General features: G+C 53.2%; 2 protein-coding genes across 3 annotated transcripts in view; one reads left to right on the forward strand and one right to left on the reverse strand.

Annotated features, from left to right (window-relative positions):
- The window catches only part of CD74 (CD74 molecule), a 30,511-nt gene extending 15,911 nt beyond the window's left edge, over nt 1-14,600 (forward strand). The window contains exons 2-10 of one of the 2 annotated variants that reach the window (XM_003981485.6): nt 5,624-5,864; nt 9,729-9,901; nt 10,071-10,150; nt 10,690-10,752; nt 11,474-11,569; nt 11,891-11,978; nt 13,017-13,208; nt 13,666-13,728; nt 13,987-14,600. In XM_003981485.6, coding sequence (XP_003981534.4) covers nt 5,624-5,864; nt 9,729-9,901; nt 10,071-10,150; nt 10,690-10,752; nt 11,474-11,569; nt 11,891-11,978; nt 13,017-13,208; nt 13,666-13,728; nt 13,987-13,997 — 1,007 coding nt within the window. In that variant the 3' untranslated portion in view covers nt 13,998-14,600. The remainder of the gene's footprint in view (nt 1-5,623; nt 5,865-9,728; nt 9,902-10,070; nt 10,151-10,689; nt 10,753-11,473; nt 11,570-11,890; nt 11,979-13,016; nt 13,209-13,665; nt 13,729-13,986) is intronic. The other variant, XM_006927989.5, reaches the window with a different exon arrangement.
- Nucleotides 14,601-15,758: 1,158 nt separating this feature from the next.
- TCOF1 (treacle ribosome biogenesis factor 1) overlaps nt 15,759-23,809 on the reverse strand; it is a 38,848-nt gene continuing 30,797 nt past the window's right edge. The window contains 9 exon segments of the mRNA XM_045036890.1: nt 15,759-16,159; nt 16,970-17,013; nt 17,691-17,788; nt 18,419-18,730; nt 18,733-18,966; nt 20,865-21,045; nt 21,556-21,638; nt 22,159-22,405; nt 22,735-22,848. Of these exon segments, the coding sequence (XP_044892825.1) occupies nt 16,987-17,013; nt 17,691-17,788; nt 18,419-18,730; nt 18,733-18,966; nt 20,865-21,045; nt 21,556-21,638; nt 22,159-22,405; nt 22,735-22,848 (1,296 nt within the window). The 3' untranslated portion in view covers nt 15,759-16,159; nt 16,970-16,986.

A 23,809-nucleotide genomic window follows, 5' to 3' on the forward strand; every position in this document is an offset into this window, starting at 1 on the left:
TTTGAGACTATTTTCATGCTTTTTCCTTGGTCTTCCCTGGGCCCTTTCAGTTTGGAAATTTATGCCCTTGAATTCTGGAAATTGTACTGACTTATTTCACTGATGATTTCTTCCCCTTGATTTTCTCTGTTCTCTATTTCTGGAACTCTGATATTTGGCTGTTGGGCTTCCCAAACTGGTCTTTAATTCTCTTTTCTTTTCTTTCCAGTTTTTCTTTTTGTCTTTGTGGGAAATTTATCTTTCTGAGAAACGAAAAAAAAACCTTTATCTTCCATCTACCAATTGTTTAATATCTGCCCTTGTGCTTTTAATCTTCGATAGCTGTGTTTTTCTTCTTCTTTTTCTTTTTTTTCAGCTGTGTTTTTCTTCTAAGGGCATCTATTCTTGTTCATGGGTATAGTATCATATTTTATGTCTCTGATGCTAATCATGGCCATTTTGTTCCTCCGTGGTGCTTTTTGGGGGTTTGGTTATTTGTTTTGTTCATTCTCTTTTATGTTAGAGGCTTTCTTCAGATATTCTATAACCCTTGATTATCTAAAAAACCAAGTAGAAGCTGTGATCCATGAGTAGGGCTTATCCACTGAGAGCTCCCCTATAGCATTATCCGTTTCACTGAGGAACCCCCAATGTCAGAATTTTTAGGTCATCTCTCCTGGGATGGTCATGTTCCCCAAAGAAGGATCTTCTCATGTACTGCCTGGAGGGACAGACCTGCCTTCTGGCATTTGGGGAACCGGGAGTGGGGAGAAGGCTGGGACTCTTAGCTTTAGTACCAGCCCGTGTCCTATGCTGTGCCAGAGGATAAACTTCCAGTCTTCCCTGAGAGAGGGAGGAGGAACTTATGGCAGGAAAGGAAGTGGGTATCCAACTGTTTGGTAAGCAGACTTCCAACCAATCCTCCTCTTCTTAGCCCCACCGTTACTCCTACCCAGTTGCCTAATATCCCAGTTCCTGAGCAGATTTGCATCTGCCATGTAAATAGGTGGCTTGTCAGCTTTTCTAGCTGCAGGTTTAGGATTTAGCTTTCTGGATCTGCTACAGGAGTTACCTCTAGTGTATATGCTCTCCAGCTTCCAAAATTCTGCTGCTGCTTTCTCTTCTGTCCTCCTTGTCCTTATAGTTTAAATTAAAAAAATGTCATTTGAGAGAGGAAGTGAAGCTATATGTGTGTTCGAGCCATCATTACCAAGAAATCTTTTTTTAAATGGAGCTATAATTCACATAACACAGTATTCAAGCTTTTAAAATTGTACAACTCAGTGGTTTTCCATATATCCACAAAGTCGTGTAACCATCACCACTATCTAATTCTAGAATATATTCATCACCCAAAAGGAAACCTCCTACCCATTAGCAATCGTTCTCTATCCTCCCCTCCCCACCCAGCCCCCGGCGACCACTGATCTACTTTCTCTCTCTATGGATTTCTCTCTCTATGGAAATCCAGACATTTCACAGAAATAGATCATACAGCATGTAGCCTTTTGTGTCTGGTTTATTTCATTTAGCATGATGTTTTCCAAATTCAAACACTTAGTGGCATGAATCAGTACTTCACTGTTTCTGGAAAAAAAAAAAAACCAGTTCTGTCGATATATTACCTCCTCTTTCTGGCTAAATAATATTCTATTGTGTGGCTGTGCCACATTTTATTCACTCATCAGGTGATGGACATTTGGGTTGTTTTCACTTTAGGGGTATGAAGAACAATGGTGCTAAGAACATTTGTGTGCGGGTTTTTGTGTGGGGCTGTGCTTTCATTTCTCTTGTGCCAGGTCTAGGAGCAGAGTTACTGGCTCATATGGAAACCCTGTTTAATTTGTTGAGGAGTGTCAAATTGTTTTTCAAAGCAGTGGTACCATGTTTTAATTTTTTTTTTAATTTTTTAAAGTTTATTTTGAGAAAGAGAGAGAGAGCAAGTGGGGAGGGGCAGAGGGAGAGGGAAGGAGAGAATCTAACAACCACGAGATCACGACCTGCGCTGAAACCAAGAGTCACTCTTAACCAGTTGAGCCACCCAGGGGCCCCTTATTTATTTTTTTTATTTAAAAAAAAATTTTTTTTTAACGTTTATTTATTTTGGGGACAGAGAGAGACAGAGCATGAACGGGGGAGGGGCAGAGAGAGAGGGAGACACAGAATCGGAAACAGGCTCCAGGCTCTGAGCCATCAGCCCAGAGCCCGACGCGGGGCTCGAACTCAGGGACCGCGAGATCGTGACCTGAGCTGAAGTCGGACGCTTAACTGACTGAGCCACCCAGGCGCCCCGCTTATTTTATTTTTTAAAAAGTAAACTCTACCCCCAATGTTGGGCTCAAACTTAGGACCTTGAGGTCAAGAGTGGCCATTCTCTGTGGCTGAGCCAGCCAGGCGCCCCAGCTGTACTATTTTACATTCCCACCAGAAATATGGCATTTTCATTTTTTCCACATCTTTGTCAACACTCGTTATTGTCTGTCTTTTCGGTTACAGCCACCATAGTGGGTGTGAGGTGGCACCTCATTGTGGCTGTGATTTGCATTTCCTTAATAACTCATAATGTGGAGCATCTTTTCATGTGCTTATTGGCCATTTGTACATCTTTGGAGAAAGATGTGCTTAAATCCTTTGCCCATTTGAAATTAGGTTGTCTTTTGACTATTGAGTTCTAATACCTCTTTATATAATCTGGACATTAGACCCTTATCAGATATATAATTTGTAAATATTTTCTTTTATTTGGGGGCTGACTTTTTACTTTCTTTATAGTGACTTTTGAAGTACAACACACTATTTTTCTTTGTCGCTTGTGTTTTAAGAAATGTTTTTAAAAGGGGCTCCTGGGTGGCTCAGTCAGTTAAGCATTCTACTCTTGGTTGCAGCTTAGAAACCACATGGTTTGTGAATTTGAGCCCTATTTGGAGCCTGCTTGGGATTCTCTCTCCCTCTCTCTACCCCTCTCCTGCTTGCTCTCTCTCTCAAAATAAATAAATAAACTTAAAAAAAAGGAATGTTTTTAAAAAGTCTTATTTTATTAAAAAAATTTTTTTGGGGCGCCTGGGTGGCGCAGTCGGTTAAGCGTCCGACTTCAGCCAGGTCACGATCTCACGGTCCGTGAGTGCGAGCCCCACATCGGGCTCTGTGCTGACGGCTCAGAGCCTGGAGCCTGTTTCCGATTCTGTGTCTCCCTCTCTCTCTGCCCCTCCCCCGTTCATGCTCTGTCTCTCTCTGTCCCAAAAATAAATAAACGTTGAAAAAAAAATTTAAAAAAAAATTTTTTTTAATGTTTTTATTTATTTTTGAAGGAGAGAGAGACAGAGCATGAGCAGGGGAGGGTCAGAGAGAGAGGGAGACACTGAATCTGAAGCAGGTTCCAGGCTCTGAGCTGTCAGCACAGAGCCCGATGCGGGGCTCGAACTCACCAATGATGAGATCACGACCTGAGCCGAAGTCGGACACTTAACTGACTGAGCCACCCAGGTGCCCCCAAAAGTCTTATTTTTAAAATAGCTTTATTGAGGTATGATTGATACATAATAAATTTTGTGTATTTAAAGTGTACAATTTGGTAAGCTTTGACATGTGCATACATCATGAATAAAGCTCTGCAATCAAGATAGTGCCCCCAAAGTTTCTTTGTGCCACTTTGTCATCCCTCCTTCATGTCCCTTCCTGCACCACACCCCCTCAATCCTTTTTTTTCATTAAAAAATTTTTTTTAATATTTATTTATTTTTGAGAGAGACACAGTGTGAGCAGGAGAGGGGCAGATGGAATCTGAAGTGAGCTCCAGGTTCTGAGCTGTCAGCACAGAGCCCGACGTGGGGCTTCAACTCACAAACCACGAGATCATGACCTGAGCTGAAGTTGGACGCTTAACCTACTGAGCCACCCAGGCACCCGTACACCCCCTCAATCCTTAGGTAACTACTCATTTCTTTGCTATCACTGTAAGTTAGTTCGCATTTCCTAGAACTTTATCTAAATGGAATCATACAGTATATACTCTTTTGTTCTGGCTTCTTTCATATAGTATACTTATTTTGAGATTCATCCAGATTGTATATGTATCAATAGTTCATTCCTTTTTTTGCAAGTAGTATCCATTGTATGGGTGAACCACAATTTGTTTATCTAGTGACTTTGGGTTTGGGTTATTTCCACTTGAGGGCTTTTGTGAACATTTGTGCTCAAGTTTGTATGGATACATAATTTCATTTGTCTTGATTATCCAGAAAATATCTTAACTAGTAAATATCTGAGTAACAGTTTCATTTCTTGAGCATCTCCTGTGGTTACCAGGCTCTGTGCTAAATGCTTATTTACTCTTACAACTTAGCAAGTTTAGTATTATTGTCCTTCCTTTACAAAGGAGAAAAACAATTCAGAAAGGTCAAGGCACTGGCTCAGGTCATGGGCTAGGTCTTCCTGACTTGGAATTTGAACTCGGGTCTGGTGCACTGAAGGCCATGTCTGCTCTTCTCTGTCTCCTCAAAATACATATACTATCTCCCTTGTCTTTTGAAATCTTAGACTCATTGAATCTTCAAACCACAAAGTCTATTTTGTTTTTAACAGGTTTTATGTTTTTTTTTACTTTATTTATTTGTTTTGAGAGAGGGAGAGAGAGAGAGAAAGAACGTGAGCAGGGGAGGGGCAGAGAGAGAGGGAAAGGATCCCAAGCAGGCTCTGTGCTGTTAGCAAAGAGCCTGATGTCAGGCTCAAAGTCACAAACTATGAGATCATGACCTGAGCTGAAACCAAGAGTTGGACACTTAACTGACTGAGCCACGCAGACACCCCAAACCACAAAGTCTTTAAAAGCTGTTAAAATTATTTTAAAAATTACTAATGTAAATTTTGAAACACATAAAAGACATAAAGATTAATAAAACAAATGTGGTATGTGAGCCACAGATAGTAAGAAATAAAACCTTGCCAACACAGTTAAATCTCCCTTCTCAGGCCTTCCGCAGAGGCCCCCACTGTCCTGAATTTGAAATACATGGTTTGGACATCAGCATGACGGAAGAGCCGAGTGGTTAAAAACCTAGACTCCCCACTTCTTGGATGCATGATCTTGGGCAAGCACGTAGCCTCTCAAAAGCCTCTGTGTCCCTCCCTATAAATGGAAATAATAAAATAAAACAGGCTTCAAAGAGTCACTGTAAAGATCAAATGAAACAAAGCATGTAAAACAATTAGCACTGTGCCTGGCACAAAGGAGGACTTAGTAAGTGGCAGTTAATGTTAGTCCCAGAGCCTTAGAAACATGGACTCAGTTCATGAAATGCTCAAGTTAGGAGGCAGCAGGGGGATCACTGAGCCCACCGTTTCCTCTCCCTTTCTGCACCCAGCTATCTATGGGGGAACAGGGGAGACAAAGGCATTTTCTCTTTCAAAGTGGTTTCCTGTCTAGGGAGTGAACATTTGCCTGTTTGTTGAAATATCCAAAGTGCCTTATGAATCCAAAGGTCTGCCCGGAAACAAGTGACGAGGACCCTGAGCAACCAATGGAAGTATGCTGGCCTTTCCACCTGTCTGGGGAGCATCACCACCCCCTCATCCTGCCCTGTTAAAGGCAGGTTTGCCCAAGTGGGGGTATTTCCAGCTCTGTGGTTTTCACTTCCACTTTAACTAGTGGGCGGAGTGGCCTCCTGTGGACGAATCAGATTCCTCCTCAGCCCCGACTTCAAGAGGTGGGCCACGGGTTCAGGGTCCCAGACACCGAGGAGGCAGCAGCAGCAGCAGCAGCAGCAGCAGCAGCAGCAGGAGGTGTGGTGGGGAAGACTAGAGGCCAGAACCATGGAAGACCAGCGCGACCTTATCTCCAACCATGAGCAGCTGCCCATTCTGGGCCAGCGTCCTGCAGCCCCGGAGAGGTATGTGTGAGCTTCGGGAGAGAGCACACAAATCCCGGACCGCACAGACGTGCCCAGGTGCTGCGGGAGGAGCACTAGATGGGGAGCCGCAGGACGGCTAGATTCAGGCCCTGACTCTGGGTGATGTTGAGCAAGTCTCTGGCCTGCTCAGGTCTTCTGTTCTCCCTCCTGTACAATGAGGGGGCTTCTTGAGGGCAGGAGTTTTATATTTCTTTGCACGATACGCTTCTGAAAATCAGGAGAGCGCCCCGGATTCTCTCCCTAGGGTTTCAAACAATATCACAGGCTTCACAGACCTCGGGAAGCTGGACTGTGAACCCTAGGTTAGAAACTTTGGACGAGATTTGGAAAATGCTATGGATCCTAGATGGAGAAACAGAGTTTCGCAAAGAGGATGGTAGAAGCAGCTCATCACAGTGGGGTTTCTCTCTAATTCCCACCGACCAGTGTATGAGTTTGTATCAGGGAAGTATAGTCACAGGTGTTTGTTGAGTCGATGGACGCGTCCGCCATTACAGGAGGGATTGAGAGATGCTGGAAGGGGTCGGGGAAAGGCAAAGGGGGACTCTGGCTAAATTTGTAGAAGGCACTGAAGGTTGATGTGGGCATGCCCTGCCTGTGTCCCTCTCCTTTGTAGCAAGGGGCCAGAGCAGCCACCCAGAGGACCCCGGGACCCCTCTCCCAGCCCCAGGATTCTCTCATCCAGATGTTTCCTGAAAAAAAGCAGGGTTAGAATGCAGCTACCCTGTTCAGATTCTGGGTCTCTCTCTCTCTCTCTCTCCCTCTCTCCTTCTCTCTCTCTCTCTCTCTCTCTCTCTCTCTCCCTCTCTCCTTCTCTCTCTCTCTCTCTCCCTCTCTCCTTCTCTCTCCCTCTCTCTCCTTCTCTCCCTCTCACTCCCCCTCTCTGCGCCCCTTCCCTTCTATCTCTCTCTCAAAAATAAACATTAAAAAAAAAAAAGAATGCAGGTACCCTGTGTCCCCAATAGTCCCCAGTCTTCAAAAAGTAATTTGCAAATTGGGGGTCCTGGTTGGCTCAGACACTAGAGCATGTGACTCTTGATCTCAGGGTTGTGGGTTCGAACCCCACATTAGGTGTAGAGGTGACTTAAAAATAGAATCTTAAAAAAAAAAAAAGGTAATTTGCAAATTACAGGGATTTAGAGCTGTGATGTCAGCTGTTACCAGGCAGAAAGGGGTTTGGGAGAGACGCTCAGAGATGTCATGAGGAACTGCATTCTGCGAGACAGGTGACCAGGCAACAAATCACTGCTTCTCTCTGGGTCTCAGTAAAAATAAAGACAATGATGATACTAGCCACGATAATAGTCCCCTTTCACTGTCTACTTGTTACCAGTCCTCAGTCACTGTTAGTAATTACTGTGATTAGTTATGTGCTAAACCCAATCCTAATTCTCAAAGTAACCCTAGAGTCGGGTACTTTTCTCATCCCCACACTATTTATTTATTTATTTACTATTTATTTATTTATTTATTTATTTATTTATTTATTTATTTATTTAAGTAGGCGTCACACCCAGCACAGAGCCCAGTGCAGGGCTTGAACTTACAAGCCTGAGATCAAGACTTGAGCTGAGATCGAGTTGGATTCTTAACCAACTGAGCTACCCGGGCACCCCATCCCCATTTTTACTAAGAGAAAATTGAGGCTTTGTTAGCAACTTACCTAAGTTATCACAGCTAGTGAGTGTTGGAGTCAGAATTTGAACCCAGGACTAGCCTGATTTCAAAGTGTGAGCTCACTACCATCTGGCCCCCATCTGGAAGCATGATTTTCAGGGAGGGGAGATGGAGGCCCTCTGAGTTCAGGCCACCCAGTGAGTTGCAGACCCAGCATGGGCTCAGTGTACGGAGAGGGTGCCCCCTCCTCAGATCTTTGTCTGGTTTTCCTTTTAGTTTAGTTACTGCTTCTAAAACTGACCTGCCCTGTGTGCTCAGTCCTTTCCAGCCTTGAGCTGATCTCAGACCCTTTTGTGAGCACTTCTGCCTGGCAACATTTGTATCATGATTCCTGCTAGTTCTGGTTGGCTCCTGACTTCAGCCGGTTATTATTGTTTATTTAAGAAGGAGGTAGTGGAAAGGAGGAAATGAATATAGAGGGGACAAGAGTTGGCAGTTATTCAGAACCAGGGGACCGGATTCAAGATGCAAAAAGAGGAAGGAAACCAGATGCTAAGTTTTAACTCTTAACTCCTGAGAAAGTGTTCAGTGTTGTGTGCCTAGGTATGGAGCCAAGGGCTTTACCCTCAGGATCTTATTTTCTGTAACAACCCTTTGAGTAGCTGTTCCTATCTCAGGTTACTCACTCAGAGGGGTTAAGTGACTTGCCCCTGGTCCCTGAGAGAAGGGGGTGCAGAGCCAGGGTTCCATACCAGGCCTTATCTCCAATATGGCTGTGTAGATTCTTATGCTCATAGGAGAAACTGACATTCAGTTTCTCCTAAGACTGGAATTAGACTGTGTGTGGGGTTGCAGAAGGGGCGCGCGTGAGCCTGTAGGTAATGAGCTGGAGAGCTTGAGCCCAGACAAGACCCTGGCTTGGGTGGACTTTTTACAAACTTTAGGGGCTGGCTACCCCTATTCCTTGAGAAGCCCTAGAAGTGGGATTTGTTTTCATTTTCCCCTCCTGTCTCGTCTCCTCTTCCCCATGCAGGGTGTTTGCTTTGTCCTAACAGAACAACAATCTTTTGGTCTGGACCTTGGCCCAGAAAATGCAGAGGACTGGCAAGCAGAGAGCCAATGAGAATGAGCTCTGTTTGTGACGTCATGAGTTACTATGCAGAAGGGTCTCCTGGAGTTTCCTAAAGTGTCCTTGTTGGTTCCTGGAGTAAGCAGAATGCAGTCTCGTCCCGACAGTTTCCAGACAGTTCCCACCGGGGTTCTAGTTAGTAGTCCCGCCTCTGGGGTGAGGTGGGAGAAAACAGGCCAGGAACTCTCAGGTTCCTGGCACAGGATCCTTACCTTCCCTAAACTGTACCACGTCCATGTGCCCTGCCAAACCGTATCCAAGGCCAACAGCTCCAAGGGCTGAGATCTGGCTACTCCTCCCAGTAGGACCATCCAGTTTAGGGAATGTGAGACACTCTCCCAGTTACACAGGCTCAGCGCCACACTCTCGCTGAAATTCCCCCTGGGTAGGTATCATCATTTGAAATATTTTCTGTGGTCACAGTCAGATCTTACTTCAAAGAAGAAAACTACCAGATCCTAGAATTGCTGACGTGAGAGGCATCCACATGACAGGCCCAAAGAACAGCAGAGATTTGCTCAAAGACACTGAGAGTCTGGGGCAGAGGATGTGCCCCCAGAGGGGGTGGTGCCTGGCCCTGTTCTAGTCTGACATCGTCCAGTGCCCCCAACCTGCCCCTGAAATGTCAAGGCCTCACTTCTCGTTTTTAGGTGGGCCACATACTCTGCTGTCCAGGTCCCACTTCTTTCCTTTTTCTCTGATTTCACCGCGGGGGTTGGGTAGGTGGGGGATGAAAACTGCCTTCCTCTGGAGGGCAGTCCTGATCCTCAGGAAATCCCCTGGTAGAAAGGACAAGGCACTTGTCCCTGGCTCTTCCCCACTCATCCTAAGTCCAGGGGATAGATCTAGGATTTCTGGTTAGGCGGACCGTAGGAACAGTAATGGTTGGAAATACAGGGCTTGGGGAATGTTTTCAAGCTGCATGCCCGTTGGCACTTGTTTGTGCTTAAAGTGTGTGTGTGTGTGTGTGTGTGTGTTAGGGGTAGCCGAGGGGGTGGAGGGACTGATAGAAATGGGGCATCCCCCCACTCTGTCAGTCCTTGGGACAGCCACCTCTGTGGACTCTCCTCTGACCTATCTCTCCATCCCCCCAACAGCAAGTGCAGCCGAGGAGCCCTGTACACAGGCTTTTCTGTCCTGGTGGCTCTGCTTCTGGCCGGCCAGGCCACCACTGCCTACTTCCTGTACCAGCAGCAGGGCCGGCTGGACAAGCTGACGGTCACCGCACAGAACCTGCAGCTGGAGAACCTGCGCATGAAGCTTCCCAAGCGTGCGTGCCCCGCCTCCATCCTGACCTCCCCCACCCCACGTCCCTTGGCTTCAGAGACCCCATTCCGGCACCCGGCCGGGCCTGCCTTCTTCTCCCTCATCTGAGCACTCTCTTCCCTGGGCACTGGGGCCACCCACGCTCATACTGTATGTACCTCCTGTTCCCACAGCTGCCAAGCCTTTGAACAAGTTGCGGGTAGCCACCCCCATGCTGATGCAGACGATGCCCGTGCGAGGCCTGCTCCAGGCGGTAAGGACGACCCCAGGACGGTGGAGCGGGGAGGTGTTACGTAGCCCAAATGGAGGGCAGGTGCCAAGGGACAGGGGAGGACTGCTGAGCCAGGAAAAGCATGGCTAGGGGGAGCGGACCGCTGTGAGGGGTGGGACAGGGCCCACCCTAGGAAGAAGAGGGCTCCCAGGAGTGGGGGAGGAAAGAGCCTCTGGGGGCCATCCCTGGGGTGCTTACAAAGTGCTTCTCGTTTCCCAGAGCATCTCAGTCCCCTCTTTCCCAAAGCTCTTGATGTCCTAGATGGGTAATGGTTTTGTTCATAAAACAATCTGTTGTCCCCAAAGTCCTGGACAGGAAGGCTTATGCAGATTTGACCAATAAGGACCTTGACGCAGGAAGGTAAAGTGAGTGGCTTGAGCTCTCATGCTTGGAGGTGGCAGAGATGGGCCTGTTCCTGTTGAGCACCTGGGCCTCTTACCCAGACTCCAGCTGCTGGCTCTGCTGCAGGGCACCTCCTCTGTGGGCCAGTGCTGGTAACCCCCTTTTCTTTCCTTCCACAGCCCATGCAGAACGCCACCAAGTACGGCAACATGACACAGGACCACGTGATGCACATGCTCCTGGTGAGTGGGACCCAGCCAGTGACCCTGCCCACCCACCCAGGTTTCCCCCGAAGGGAAAGCCTGCTCGAAGGCCTGCACCATTCTGGGCTCACAGGAGACATTCAGGACAGGCTCACCGGATCAGTGAACGAATGCCAGTGTGACCCTTCAGTGTCATAGTCTAGCCCTGCCATCCCCTTTTTTGAGTGTTAGAGAATCTGAGGCCCAAAGCCCAGGAGTGACTTGCTCAAGATGCCCACTTTTTCCTCCCCAAATTTCTTCTGCATGTCTACTCTGTGCCAGGCACTGCAAGGCTCTGGGCTCACACTGGGAAACACTCAGACTCGCTTCTAATCCCATGGGAGTCCCAGACTAGTGTGGGAGGCAGACAAGTGACCAGGTGATGAGGGACACGCAGGGAGCTTTGCATGGAAAGAAGCAGAGGGCCCGACTGAGTGACGGCAGGGGAGGGGGTGTGGAGGAGGGGAGGCCTGAAAGGTGAGGAAGAGTCTGCAAGGAGTAGAAAGAAGACTGGGGGTTAGTGGTAGATCCGGGCCTGGAACCTGGGTTTCTCTACTCCCAGCCTGGGGATCACGTAGCTGTGCCGCTGGACGGCCCTTGTCGCCTCCCGTCCCCACTGGCTCCGTTACGGCAAGGGTCCAGGGGAACACGGGCTGCACATTTCACCGTGCCTGTCGGGGAGCACTTTTTAAACCTTCCCTCCTGCCTTGCTACCCTGCAGGAGGGTGACCCTCTGAAGGTGTACCCGCAGCTGAAGGGGAACTTCCCGGAGAACCTGAAACACCTTAAGAACACCATGGGGACCCTGGATTGGAAGGTCAGCAGGTTTCCCCACACTGGCTCCCTCTGGTTCCCGACATTAGGACAGGGCTGGGGAAAGGTGCTGTACAGGGAGGGGGGTGGGGTCCGGGGAAGCCATCCTCAGGGAGCTGCAGTAGTCTGGCCAACACCAACAAAGCCACAACCATGAAGAGGGCTGCAGCTGAGGAACCACCTAGACCAAACTCCGTGGGTCCGGGCTGCAGCTGGACTCTGGGGTGTCGAGTCCCTGTCAGACCCCCCATGTCTGTCCCCAGGGGCAAAGCCAGGGAAGGTTGGAGGGGGCTGATGAGCCTGACCCCTTGCCTCATCCCATCAGGTCTTCGAGAACTGGATGTATCAGTGGCTCTTGTTTGAAATGAGCAAGAACTCCCTGGAGAAGCACCCCGCCGACATTCCACTGAAAGGTATGGGAGTGGGAGCCTCGGGCTGCCAGGGCTTCTGGGGGCTCCCTCGAGACTCTCCTGGAGCTGCAGAGGGTAGGACCTGATCACTCCCTGACCCAAGCACTGGGACTCTCCAGGGCTCTCATTCCTGTCTTTCCTGCCTGTTCCTTCTGGCCTTGGCTGCTCCCCCCAGCCCCCATCCTGCCTGAAGGCCCACAAGGCAGAGGCCTCCTTTTAGGGGATGACCTCCCTTGCGGAGGTCAGCGCTGCACAAGTTGGCCTGGAGCAAAACCGCCCAAAACATCCCAGGTGTCATCACAAGGTCTTCCCCGCTCCACACTGCACAGGTTCCTGAGGGGGCTGGGAGGGCTCATGACCCCACCTTCAGAGGGACCTCCTCACGCTCACAGCCAGCAGGTGCCGGACAAGAGGGCCTTGCGGTTCTCCCATCTTGTGGACAACGTATGGCAGGATTTTCAGCCCTGAAGCATCGCGGAGTGCCAGGTCTCCATCCTGGCACTAATTTGCCATGCAACTCTGGGCCAGGGTCTTCCTTCTGGGCGTCAGGTCTGGAAGTAGAAGAACAGTGGCCCGCCCCAGCCTAGGCCTCCGATTTTTCCGTCATAGGTTCACAAAAGGCACGTTCAGTGTCATCTCGACCAACTCCCAGCTCATGTTTGAATTCCCTTTACATCCTCAACAAAGCCCCAATGTGTACTTGGATAACCCCGGTAACAGCAGCTCAGACTTCCCGAGATGCCCACTGCTTTTCCCTACAAATAAGACTCACAAGTGCGATCCCAAACTTTAATAGGCCTTGAGTGTCAGAAGAAATCATCAAGTTCTGGGATAAATCAGCCACATGGCCATTCACTTCCTCTGATCTCAGACTTTGTTGGTCCATGCCTTAGTTTCCCCATCTGTGCAATGGGTAGAGTGAGCGCGGCCACTTGGGCAGAAGGATCAGGCCCACAGCAGTGGTATGTGGGTCTCTCGTTCTGCCGAGACCCTGGCCCAGGGCCTGCTCACTCACTGTCTTCGCCATGCCTGTCGCTTCAGTACTGACCAAGTGCCAGGAAGAGGTCAGCCGCATTCCCGCCGTCCACCCTGGCACGTTCAGGCCCCAGTGCGACGAGAACGGCAACTATAAGCCGCTCCAGTGCTATGGGAGCACCGGCTACTGCTGGTGCGTCTTCCCCAACGGCACCGAGGTCCCCCACAGCAGGAGCCACGGGCACCGTAACTGCAGTGGTAAGAGTGCCTGCTCGGCCAGGGAGTGTCAAAGGAGCAGGAAGGTCCAGGAAGGCTGCGGGGCGAGAAGTCCCTCCTGGCGCACACGTGGCCCGGACAGTCGAGCTCCTGGGGGCAGCCGCTCAGCCACCCCTTTATCCATCCACCTACCCTCACGTGCATTCCTCACATGTTTGTCCATCCACCTTTTCTCTCACTTCCACTCATCTACTTACTCGTCTGTCCCTCACCTGTGATGCTCACGCAGCCCTGCACCACCCACAGTGCATCCGGGAGTCCTACAGGCCCACCCATCCTGTGTCATCATCCCCTCCCGTGGCCTTCCCCGACCACGCCTGGTTGTTGCCATCCGACAAGAGTCCTGTGGCTGGGCTGGGAAGAATGACCCAGGCCCCTCGCCAGTGGGTGTGGGAGGCTGGACTGCCAAGTGACAGATGGACTTGCTACTCCTTTGCAGAGTCAGTGGACGTTGAAGACCTGTCATCTGGGCTGGGCATGACCAAGCCGGACCTGGGCCAAGGTAAGGGCTCCCGCAGGGGACATTTGGTCCCCAGCAACGTATCCCCAGAGGGGCCGGATCCCTCACGGATGAATGGCCAGTGCAGCATGACCCTGGGTCATTCTCCAACCTCCCCGGGGACAACCATCTCACACGAGCACCACCTCTAGGGGCTGCAGGGGTGGCAAGTCCTCAACTGCTCTGAGATCCCAGGGTGCTGGGAAGGGTCAGGGACAACAGGGGACCTCAACCCTAACCGGCTGCTTCTCTTCTCCATAGTGGTCATGTGAACAGCAGACACAGATGCCAGCACACAACCAGCCCTGCATGGCCACTGCTTCCTGGCTCCCCTCTCTCCTCCCACCCTAGCCCCTCTCCCCTCCCTCACACACCGCTCCCCTGCTCACCAGCTCCCCTTCTGCGCCTCCTTCCATGACACCCTGGCACCTGGCTCTCCATCGTCCTTGGACACGCGTCCTGTCAGAGCAGCACAGATTTAACGATGCGGGCCCTGCTGCCCAAACCCCATACATCAGCAGGGATGCACGGCCCACGAAGGTGAACCAAGAGCTAGGCTGACCCCCAGTTCAGCCTCCAACACGGAGCCCCAAGATCCAGGCCCATGGACGAAGTGGGAAGGTGCAGGGAGAGGGCACGATGCTTCCCTACACCCAACATGTTTGCTGTCGCTCTCTTTCGGCCTTGGCTTTGTAGCCTATTTAACTAGGGGGGGATGAGCCACTCTTTCCCTCTAGCGACACTCACCCAGGAAGAACCAGCCTCTCCACAACCCCACCTCCCTTTCTGCCAACCCCCAGTTCCCTGTGTGCAGTCAAGCTTGTCATTAGCCCCCAGGGCTGAGGCTCTGAGAATAAAACATAGTAAGTAGACCACTTCTGGTTCCTGACTGTTGTTGGGATCTGGTTCATTTATCCCAAGGAGGTAACAGAGACCTTGAATCCAGCGGTGTGGGTGGGAGGGCGCAGCCCAGGGAGCCCCCCAGAGGCCCGTGGGGCCAGGCGGGCTGTGGCGGTGCACTCTTTAGATACAGACATACTTGGGTCTCCATGTTAACGCACAGAAATACTCTGCTTCCAAAAAGAAATAGGCTCTTGCCCATCGCTCTTTAAGTGCAAGCTCCTCTCGGTCCAGCTGCCATTTTCCCAGATCCCTGTTCTCATTTCTGTACTAAGAACAGTACGAGTGTGAGGACAGACGGCAATGACCCAGGCCCGGTGTCAGGCCTGCCAGCGAGCGGGGGCTGTGGAGAACCAGGGGGCTCACCCCTATCAAAACCGTACCTGCTCTAGACCGACACGCTTGGTGCGGGGACAGAGGCAAGCACGGGGGCAGGGCCCCAGGTGAAGGGTGCAGCCGGATGCCACCCTGGGTCTCCCAAGGCCTCCGGCCCAGCACTCTATCTGCACGGCCTCCTACTCTCGCCAGCAGAGGGCTCGAAGCTTTGGAGAGAAATCGCCATGACTTCTGGTGCTCTACGCTGCTCTGGGCAACCGCACTGCTGCCCTCCCCAAGTCATACAGAGATCACCCGGACAGCTCTTTTGGGTTCCTTGTTTCCCACCGTCACCATCACAGAACCTCTGTTACCTGGACACGAGGGCCCCTCAGGCCTAACTGGTTTTCCTGCTCCTCCTCTGCCCGTGGTTCCCCGAGAGGGCCTGCCTCCAGCTCAAACCCTAACTTCAAAAGGTGGCTGGGAAGAAAGTAGCCCCCGCTTCCATTTCGTGCCTCTGGGTACTTGTCTGGCCTGCCCTAGCAAATCGACCATGACCGTGCTTGAGGTCCCCTTAGCTGAGACGCCCTTTCTTCCAGGAAGCTTTTCTTCCCCACCGATTCAATACCTGGGGGCACTTTGCAGAGTCTCCTCTGGCAACCTGTCTGTCCCACTCACCAAAGCATCCCAGAGCCTTGATGTGTAAAGAACAAATCCTGAGCGATGGTTTGTTCACCTGCAGGTGTCGGCCAGACTCTCCCTTCCAAGAATAGGTCAGCTGCAAAACGTCTGTCCCCGATGCACTAGGAACTCCCACCTTTCCTTCAAGCCTTTTATTTTGAGTTGTTACAAAAAAACCACAAACAAAACAGGGAAAAAACTGATAGAGGAGGACAAGGCCTCAGCATCAGCCAGAGACCAGGGATGGAAGGAGCTGTAGGCTGGGCCTCGCTAGGTCTGCAGGGCAAAGAGGTGCAAAGTCCCGAGGCCTCTGGGCATGTTGTGTTTGAAGGGGGAGGCAGGTCACTTAAAAAAATATATATATATATACTGTACACATCTATATGAAGCGTTCGGTGTCAGGACAGAAGTCAGACGTGGAATCAGTGAGTGGAGGTCACTGGATCTGGATGCATTTCCTCCTCTTCCTCCTCGGACCAGCCTCTCTGCAGGGCTCCCTCGCTCGGCCAGCACGGACACTGCAGCTGGCTGTCGTCTTCTGGGGAGGGAGGGAAGCTTAAAGATTCAATTCCAACCCATGGTGGGCAGAGGGCAGAGACACGGGGCTGGTCACCGCCTGGCTAAGAAATCCCTGGGTGAAGGAAACACCCAGATGGAAGATTTCTGACCTTTTTCTCCGAAGGGAAGAAAACAAAAGCAAGACCTGGTATCTCCGATGCAGGGAAGGAGCATTAACCACAGAGGGCACTTGGTGGCCCTGCCCGCATCCCAGGAACTGGGCTGAGTGCTCTAGCGAGCCACTTAACCCTCACCACACCCAGGCAGGCTGGGCTACCCCCATTTCCAGGAGGCTGCTGGCTGCTGGGGCCGACCGGCCGGGTGGAACACTCAATCCCTCCTACCACCACCCCGAGAGCGAGCCCAGATCCCCAGGAATGGCCTGGCCTGACTCAACCGTCTTCCTCTGCCTCGGACGATGCCCTCAAAGTTACAAAATCAAAAGGAAAAGGAACTAGACAGTGGTGGGGAGAGACCAAGCCGTATCTGACCTCAAGCCTCATCCTCACATACAAAGAGGCACTAGCCCCGTGCCCGGCTCCTAAGGCACGAGCCGCGCGGGCACCCAGGGAGCCCCGTGTTGGTCACTGCCATTGCTGTTCTGGACTCTTCTGATTCTGCAGCTCTGACTTCTGGCATCACCTCGCTGGTCCCACTGACCTTGAGGGACGGAACCACTTTCTCCAGCCCGCCTGCCCGGCCCCCTGTGACCGCGCCAGATGCTAGAGCTGCCCTCCCACCCTCACGGGGGAGGGGAGGTCAGCAGGGATCCCTGGGCCAGGAACCATACCTGTCCTCTTGTGCCCCTCACACAGTCTGCTCCGCTGTCTTCTTCTGTGAGGGAGACAAGTAGAAGCATGTACTGGAAGCATCTCCCCCGCTCCCCCCATGCTGCCCCCACCGGGAGCGATATGATGGTTCCCTCCTGAGGATTCGTGGCTCCCCGAGAACAGATATAGGGGTCCCCAAGGGCAGGGATGGGGCCCCATCTGCCCAGGAAGGAGCCTGGGTCTCTGAGTAACAGATGCTCAGCTTTTCTGAGCACAGCTGAAGCCCCGCTGGCCGAGGAGAGAACTGCACCCTTATAAGGTGCGGAGCACCCTCCACTCCCACCTCAGCTCACGTGATCGGTCTTTGGAACCCATAATTCTGTGGTGGGGATACCCTGCGAGCTGGGGTACACACATCCCAGGGAAGGTTTCCTCTCACCTCAGCCTACCTGGCTGGCCTCCAGCTCCTGGGGGCTCTCCTTCACCCACCCCAAGAACATCCTTCTACCTCACAGACCTCACGGCTTCTACATGCACAGACCTTGTCCCTCCTCAGGTGGCACCTGCCTTCCCCTGGTCCTCTCCAGTGTGTCACAACCCGCAAACCCCCAACCTCTGGACCCCGAGAATGGAAAGGGGGCAGGGACCAGGTCTGGCTCACCCCACCCATACTCTTGACATGCACAGGATGGGGTCTGGATCCTTTTTCTGGCCAGAGACCCCCCGAGGAACTCATGCTACCTTTTTCTTCTTTTTCTTCTGGAATGGCGAGTCAGGGTCTTTGGTTGAGGCCTTTTTTGCTTTCTTCTTCTTTTCCTTTTTTTCCTTGTCTTTTTTTTCTAAGGAAAGAAAGTAAACCTCTTTAGTACCAGAAGCGGCGGGGTCAGTATGGAGACAGGGCAGGTCTCCAGGGTCCTAGAACCCACTCCTGCCGAAGCCAGGTCCCGGCTCTCCCCACACATCGGGGAACCATCCCAACACAGACCCACAGGGCTCTGTGACCACCTGCCCTGGCCTGAGAGCCCGTGGGGCCCGCCTCAGGGTTTCTGCCCCATCCACAGACCACTTGGACTATTTTTAACTCACTTTCTAAAACTTCTACACATTTATTTTAAAAAGGTGCATTCTACCCATAAATGGGAATGTCACCGAGGGTACAGGGCTAGCGTGGGGATGACAGGGGGTTCCACTGCATGCGGGCATGTACGGAGCTCGAGAGGGGGCCGCTTCTGGGAGCTCTGAGGGGAACCTGCTACCTAGGTGCCTGGGCCCCTGAGAAGCCGGAGCATCGCCCCAGAAGTCAGAGCCGCTCTGGGGTCCAGTTCTGGCTTTGCCACTACCTGGCCGGGGGCTGCAAACAAACATTCCTCAGCCCTTCCCTTCTGTGCAACTGAGCGCTCGCCCGGGCTGGCCAAGCGGGGACCCGCTCTCAGCAGGAAGCGCGCTCCTGGCTGCGGTCCACCACTTACTCTTGTCGGATTTCTTCTTCTCTTTCTTGCTCTTGGGGTTGCCCTGGTCTCCACCCTCCACCTTCAGCGTCCCCGGCTCCCCTTCTGGCCTCTCCTTGGCCCCCTGAGAGCCAGGAGACTCTTTTTCCTTCTTCTCCTTGATGTCACCACTTGCTCCGGCTCTCTTGGATTTCCCCTTAGGAGTCCCGGAGGCCTTTTCTGGCGAGACTGCACCCTCCCCGCTTCCCCCAGCCACCGGCTGCTTCTTCTTCTTGCTCTTGGGGGCCCTGGCAGCCGTCTGGTCCCCCGACAGCTTCCGCTTGCGGCCCCCCGGGCCTTCCTGCTGCTCTCCTTGGCGGCATCCGCGGCCTTCTTCCTTTCCTGCTCCAGCAGCTCCGTCAGGACCTTGACCACCGAGGCCTGGAGCTGGGCCTCGTTCAGGGGCCAGGGCTCGTTCAGGAGGCGCCGGCTGATGTCGCCCTGCAGCGCCAGCGTGGATGCTTGGGGGCTCCCAGCCTCCTTCTTGGGCTTCCGGGGCTTCTGAGGCGTGGGACCAGCCTGTCTTCTGCCTATGGAGAGAGGATATGGGGTCACAGATCAGGGAGAGTCAGGAAACAGACTCACTGTGTAAGAGCCAAGGGTCTAGGGACACGACCGACCTCCCCTGATGTGGTACAGACAGGGAAAGGGCAGCCCAGTGGTCACTCTGCCCCAGCGGGGTCTCCTGGCTCACACCTTTCCAGCAGCTTTTAACTTAGCTCTTTTCTTTACTGTTTTAAACTTCACTCTCTTGTCTCCTCACACGAAAAACCCGAGTCAGGCTGGGGGTGGAGAAAGACTCCAGAATGTTAATTGAGGAAGGGGCCTGAATCTGTCAACAGAACGCAAGGTCAGACAGGAGGGAGATGGTCTTGTCCAGTCAGAAGTCCAGAGCTGGGAGGCAAGGGCCTTGGATTCCAGGTTTGACTACCGCCAGCTGGCTGTGGGACTACGCTCCTCCCAGGGTCTCAGTCTCCCTGTTTGTAAAGTAAGAGCTCAGATGAACAATGAGGGCCCTATTCCAAGTCAGAGACTCACGGTGAAAGCTGGTCAGGGGACAGGGCAGCTTGGGGGGTGACGGGCATGCTGTATAAGCACGTGGCGGCTGACTAAGCAGGTTTGCTGCCTGCCAGAGTGACTTCTGGTACAGCCTTTGTTTAGAATTTTCCACGCCTCTGCTCTCCTTTGATAATTGTGTGCTGACTACACGTGTGAAAAAAGCCTTCCACAGCCCCCTCTAAAATGTCTCCCTGTCGCACCCGCCTCTCACAAAGAACACTGGGGAAGAAAGTGAGCAATGACTCCTCTGCTGACCCGTGCCGGCAAGCTGCAGCTACAGCCACGGAAGGGGTGTATGCGGGGGCCGACGTCGGCAGTGTCCCAACGCTGCCCCTAACTTCCCAGGGGACTCGGCAGCTCTCTACTGTGTTCTGGGCTTCACGGGCACGAGAATGCCTACACACAGGGCTCTGGAAGGTGCGCAGGTGACTCGGCCAAGCTCCGCATCACGGGGCTGGGGGCTGTGCCCCACAGCATGCACTGGGCCCAGGGAGCAAACTCTGAAGCAGCTCTGGCTCCAGGGCTGTGGTGGGCGAGGGGAAGTGGACACGGCAGGCTGAGCGGAGGGGGTCCCGGGACAGAGGGAGGCCCAATTCGGTCCTCTGCTGCTTCCTGGCAGAGGTCGGGGTTGGAGAAGGCAGCTGAGGAGGGCAGAGTTTTTGCTGGCAACCTCCTCCTCCAGAAGCCCACTTGTCTGCTTCCTGTCTACAAATACCCTGGAACACCAAAGCTGGGGACTGAATCCCTAGAGCTGGCCCAGGCAAGCCCACCTGAGATCCCTGTCCCTTAGCCCTGGCAAGTCAGGGCTGGCGGATGCCCCTGGCCGGGTGACCTCAGCACTCTAGTCTGCCCTAATACCACGTGACTATTTTCTGTACGTGCCATGCCTTGACGCTGACTAGATGGATCTACCCTGCCCTGTGTTGTTTAGACACACAAGCCTAGAGTGGCCCAGGGTCTTGTCTGAGGCTTTACAACAAATCAGTCCATCACCGGGGGTCTCTGCCACGTGCTAGCAACTTCTCCAAACGTGGCTCCTGCCTTTTGTCTGAGCTCCCGAGTCCTTACACCCCATACCACGAGCCCAGTTGTCAACAGGCACAGCTAGAAAGAGCCAAGACTGCTCTAAGGCAGGGCTCACCCTACCAGATGCACCAGCATCCCACAAAGCTGGATAACCCGACTTCCAGGCTGTCTCGTGTCATAACAGCCAGACGCCTGGGCGCTGGGGCACCAGGCCCTGCTTGGAAAGGTCCTGGTGACACACACAACCCTATCGTGGGACTATTCCTGAGGGAGAAAAAAAGAAGGGGCCCACTGCCTTGTCCCACTGGGTCCCACTGTGTCTTTCCTGTGGCCCTTGACTCACCTGTTTTAGGGGATATGGTGCCTGCTACTTGTTGGGGCTCCACTTCCTGCTTGCCGTCTGGGGCATCTTTGGTGGCGGGAGCAGAGGAAGCCGAGGGGTCGAGATCTGTCCTGGGAGTGGCCTTTGAAGCCTGGGAATTGGCCAGAGTTGGCCCAGGGGTCACATAACCTGAGAGGAGAGACTGAAGAAACCCACTGTGAACGAGGTTGGAACCCTGCCCCACCCAGCCCTGGAGCACAGGGCCTGCTGGGGTGCCCCTAAATGGGGAGCCCCCAAGGTCGGGCCACCCTGTCGGCGGTGGGCACATTAGCCCTTTGTATGGGTCTCCTGCACTATTTTAATTAGTACATATTTTCGTCAGGCACATTTAAAAAGGCAATTTCTTACAGCTAAGGCGAATGGAAAATCACTAGCACTTGCCGTGTACAGAAGATAACCTTAAAGAAATCCCATCTGTTACAAAATATCTTCCCTTCCGGGACTCATCTAAAATCAAGGCGAGCCCTTTCTACAGACTCCGAGTCCACTATTCGTGGCCTTAGGCTGAAATAGAGCCTCAGCGGAGGAGACAGCCTGGCCTCGGGGACACCAGGCCCTGCCGCGGGGGATGGCTTCGGCCTAACAGGCATCAGGTGGCCTCGAGCTCCCGCCCCAAGGCCCCTGAGGTGCCAGCCCTCTCCCTGGCAGTTACCTGAGAGGGTGCCACCACCTCGTCCTCACTGGACTCTGCTGTGGTCTCCTCCACCAAGGTCTCCGTTGTGGAGGGGGCCGGACCTACTGGAGGAGCACAGGCACCCTGTTGGGAGGCCGGCTGCGTGGGTTGAGGCAGAGCCCTCCGGGAGGCCCCAGGAAGGCCTGAGATTTCCACATGCCCCCCCGCCCTCCCGCCCAAGGCTTTACCTGCTATGACTCCCTTCCAGGGTCAACGGCTGTTTGCAGCCTTCTAAGTAAGACATCCAAATGCCAAAACCTTCTGTTCTAATTCCTGAGGCCCTACTTCCGCTTCTCTGCTTTTCTGGGGGTGGGAAGGGGGCATGCCCCTGGAATGCTGGGAGACCAGTTACAAGCCTGGTACGAAAAAGCTGGGAGTGGTCAAACAGCGGAGTCTGATATCACTTGGACCAACCTCCTCATGGGGTTGCACAGGTGGGGAAACTGAGGCCCAGCATGGGATGACTAGGCCCAGGATGCAGAACAAGTGAAGATCCAGAGCACAGGCCTGAACTCAGGGCTCCACCAGGCCATCACTCCCCTCCTCTGGGCCCGCCGAGCCTCCCCCTCCTGGGACCCTCACCCAGTCTGTGGGCCGAGGGGACCATCTGGGGCCCATCAGCATCCTCCTCACTCCCTGAAGAGCTGCCGCTGCTGTCCTCACTGTCGTTGGAGGTCTCAGAGGCCTTGGCTCTGGGGCGTCCTGCAGGGGTGGCCGTGGCCTGCTGGACCACAGGAACCTCAGGTTTCCTGAACTTGTTGGTCACTTTGGCCTGCACAGGGGCTCTCTGGGGACTCGTCACAGGGAGTGTTCCCAGAGCACTGTCAACCTAATTTGGTGAAAAAAGAGAGTGGAAGGAAAAAAAAGAAGGGAATAAGTCTTGGTGCCTCCTGAACACCCAGTTACCCTACGGCTAGGCGACTGTTAGCTGCTTTGCACCCAGGCCTCAGCCCTCCCACAGATGCTCAGACCAGGGAGCAGAGAGTGCGGGGTATGGGGACGAGACAAGTGTACATGTCACAGTCACACGGCAGGCAAATGCTGGCCCTGGGACCCCGGCCCCTTCCTGGGCCCTCCCTTCTGCGCTCTGTAATCGTTCATCACTGTCCCCTCCAGGGTGGGGCCTGGCCCCAACACCACCCGGCTCCCCCAGCTCACCCCACTTGAAGACGGGGTCCTGGCAGCAGGAGGCTGGGCCTCACTGGCTTTCTGGGCAAGGACCTTCAGGGCGGCCTGAGTCAGCGGGAGGTGAGCAGGGTTCCTCTTTGTCACCTGTGGACAGCCACAGGCAGCCCTGAGACTCCCAAGTTCTTAGGATGCCATCTATGCCGTGCCCTGGACAGATACTGGCTGGCATGGGAGGGGACCTGTAACTGCACAAAGGAGCCATGGGGCTGGAGTGGGGGACTGAGGGATAGCCAAAGGGGCAATGCCACCATGTGGGCAGAAAACGGGGCCAGGCTTCAGGTTATAAGCTAATCGTATCGTTCTCAAGAGGATCCAAAGGCTTCTAGCCCAGGGGTCGGAAGCAGCTGGGCCCCTACCCAAAGTCCCCCAACCCAATCCGAAGCCTTCACAGGGGACAAGTCTCTAGCTGGGTGGCTGCAACAGCCTCCTCAAAGCCTCCCTGGTGCCTGCCGCTCCTGCTTCCCACATGCGCCAGCAGTCGGGGAGAGAGAACTGGAAGAGAGCTGGGCAGGGCTCCCCCTGAAAACCTCCAGGCCCCCTCTGCTGCCGCGTGGCCCCCACCATGGCCTGTCCGGCCCGGCCCCTCTCGTCTTACTGCTTCCTCCGTCTCTTACCCCCAAGCGCCTCCCCTGAGGGTCCCAGCACCTGTGTTTCCCTGGCTGGAGAACTCCCTGGCTCGCCTGCTTCTCTAGCCTCCTTGGGGAGGCCAGTCCTGCCGATCCTTCCTAAAGCGGCCCATCCCGTTGTTCTCTAGCTTAAGTTCTTTCTTTCAAGCACCCACCAGTCGGTGAGTACTTTTATTTTCTGGCGTCCTCGTTTGATGGCCTGTGAGGGTAGGGACGCTCCCTGCCTTCTTCCTGCTGCATCCCCAGTGCCTGGCACCATCTGCTGGCTGAACGGCCGAATGGGTGCAGGCTGTTGGGCGCAGTGACCGCAGCCCAGCCACCCACCCAACAACCGTGCTCCCTCCTGCCCTCTCAGAAGGGATGAGGTGCAACGGGACAGAAAAACTAACCGCTATGGCCCCAGGAGCAATGGACTGGCT

The sequence above is a fragment of the Felis catus genome, chromosome A1 (assembly GCF_018350175.1).
Source record: "Felis catus isolate Fca126 chromosome A1, F.catus_Fca126_mat1.0, whole genome shotgun sequence".
NCBI lineage: Eukaryota > Metazoa > Chordata > Mammalia > Carnivora > Felidae > Felis > Felis catus.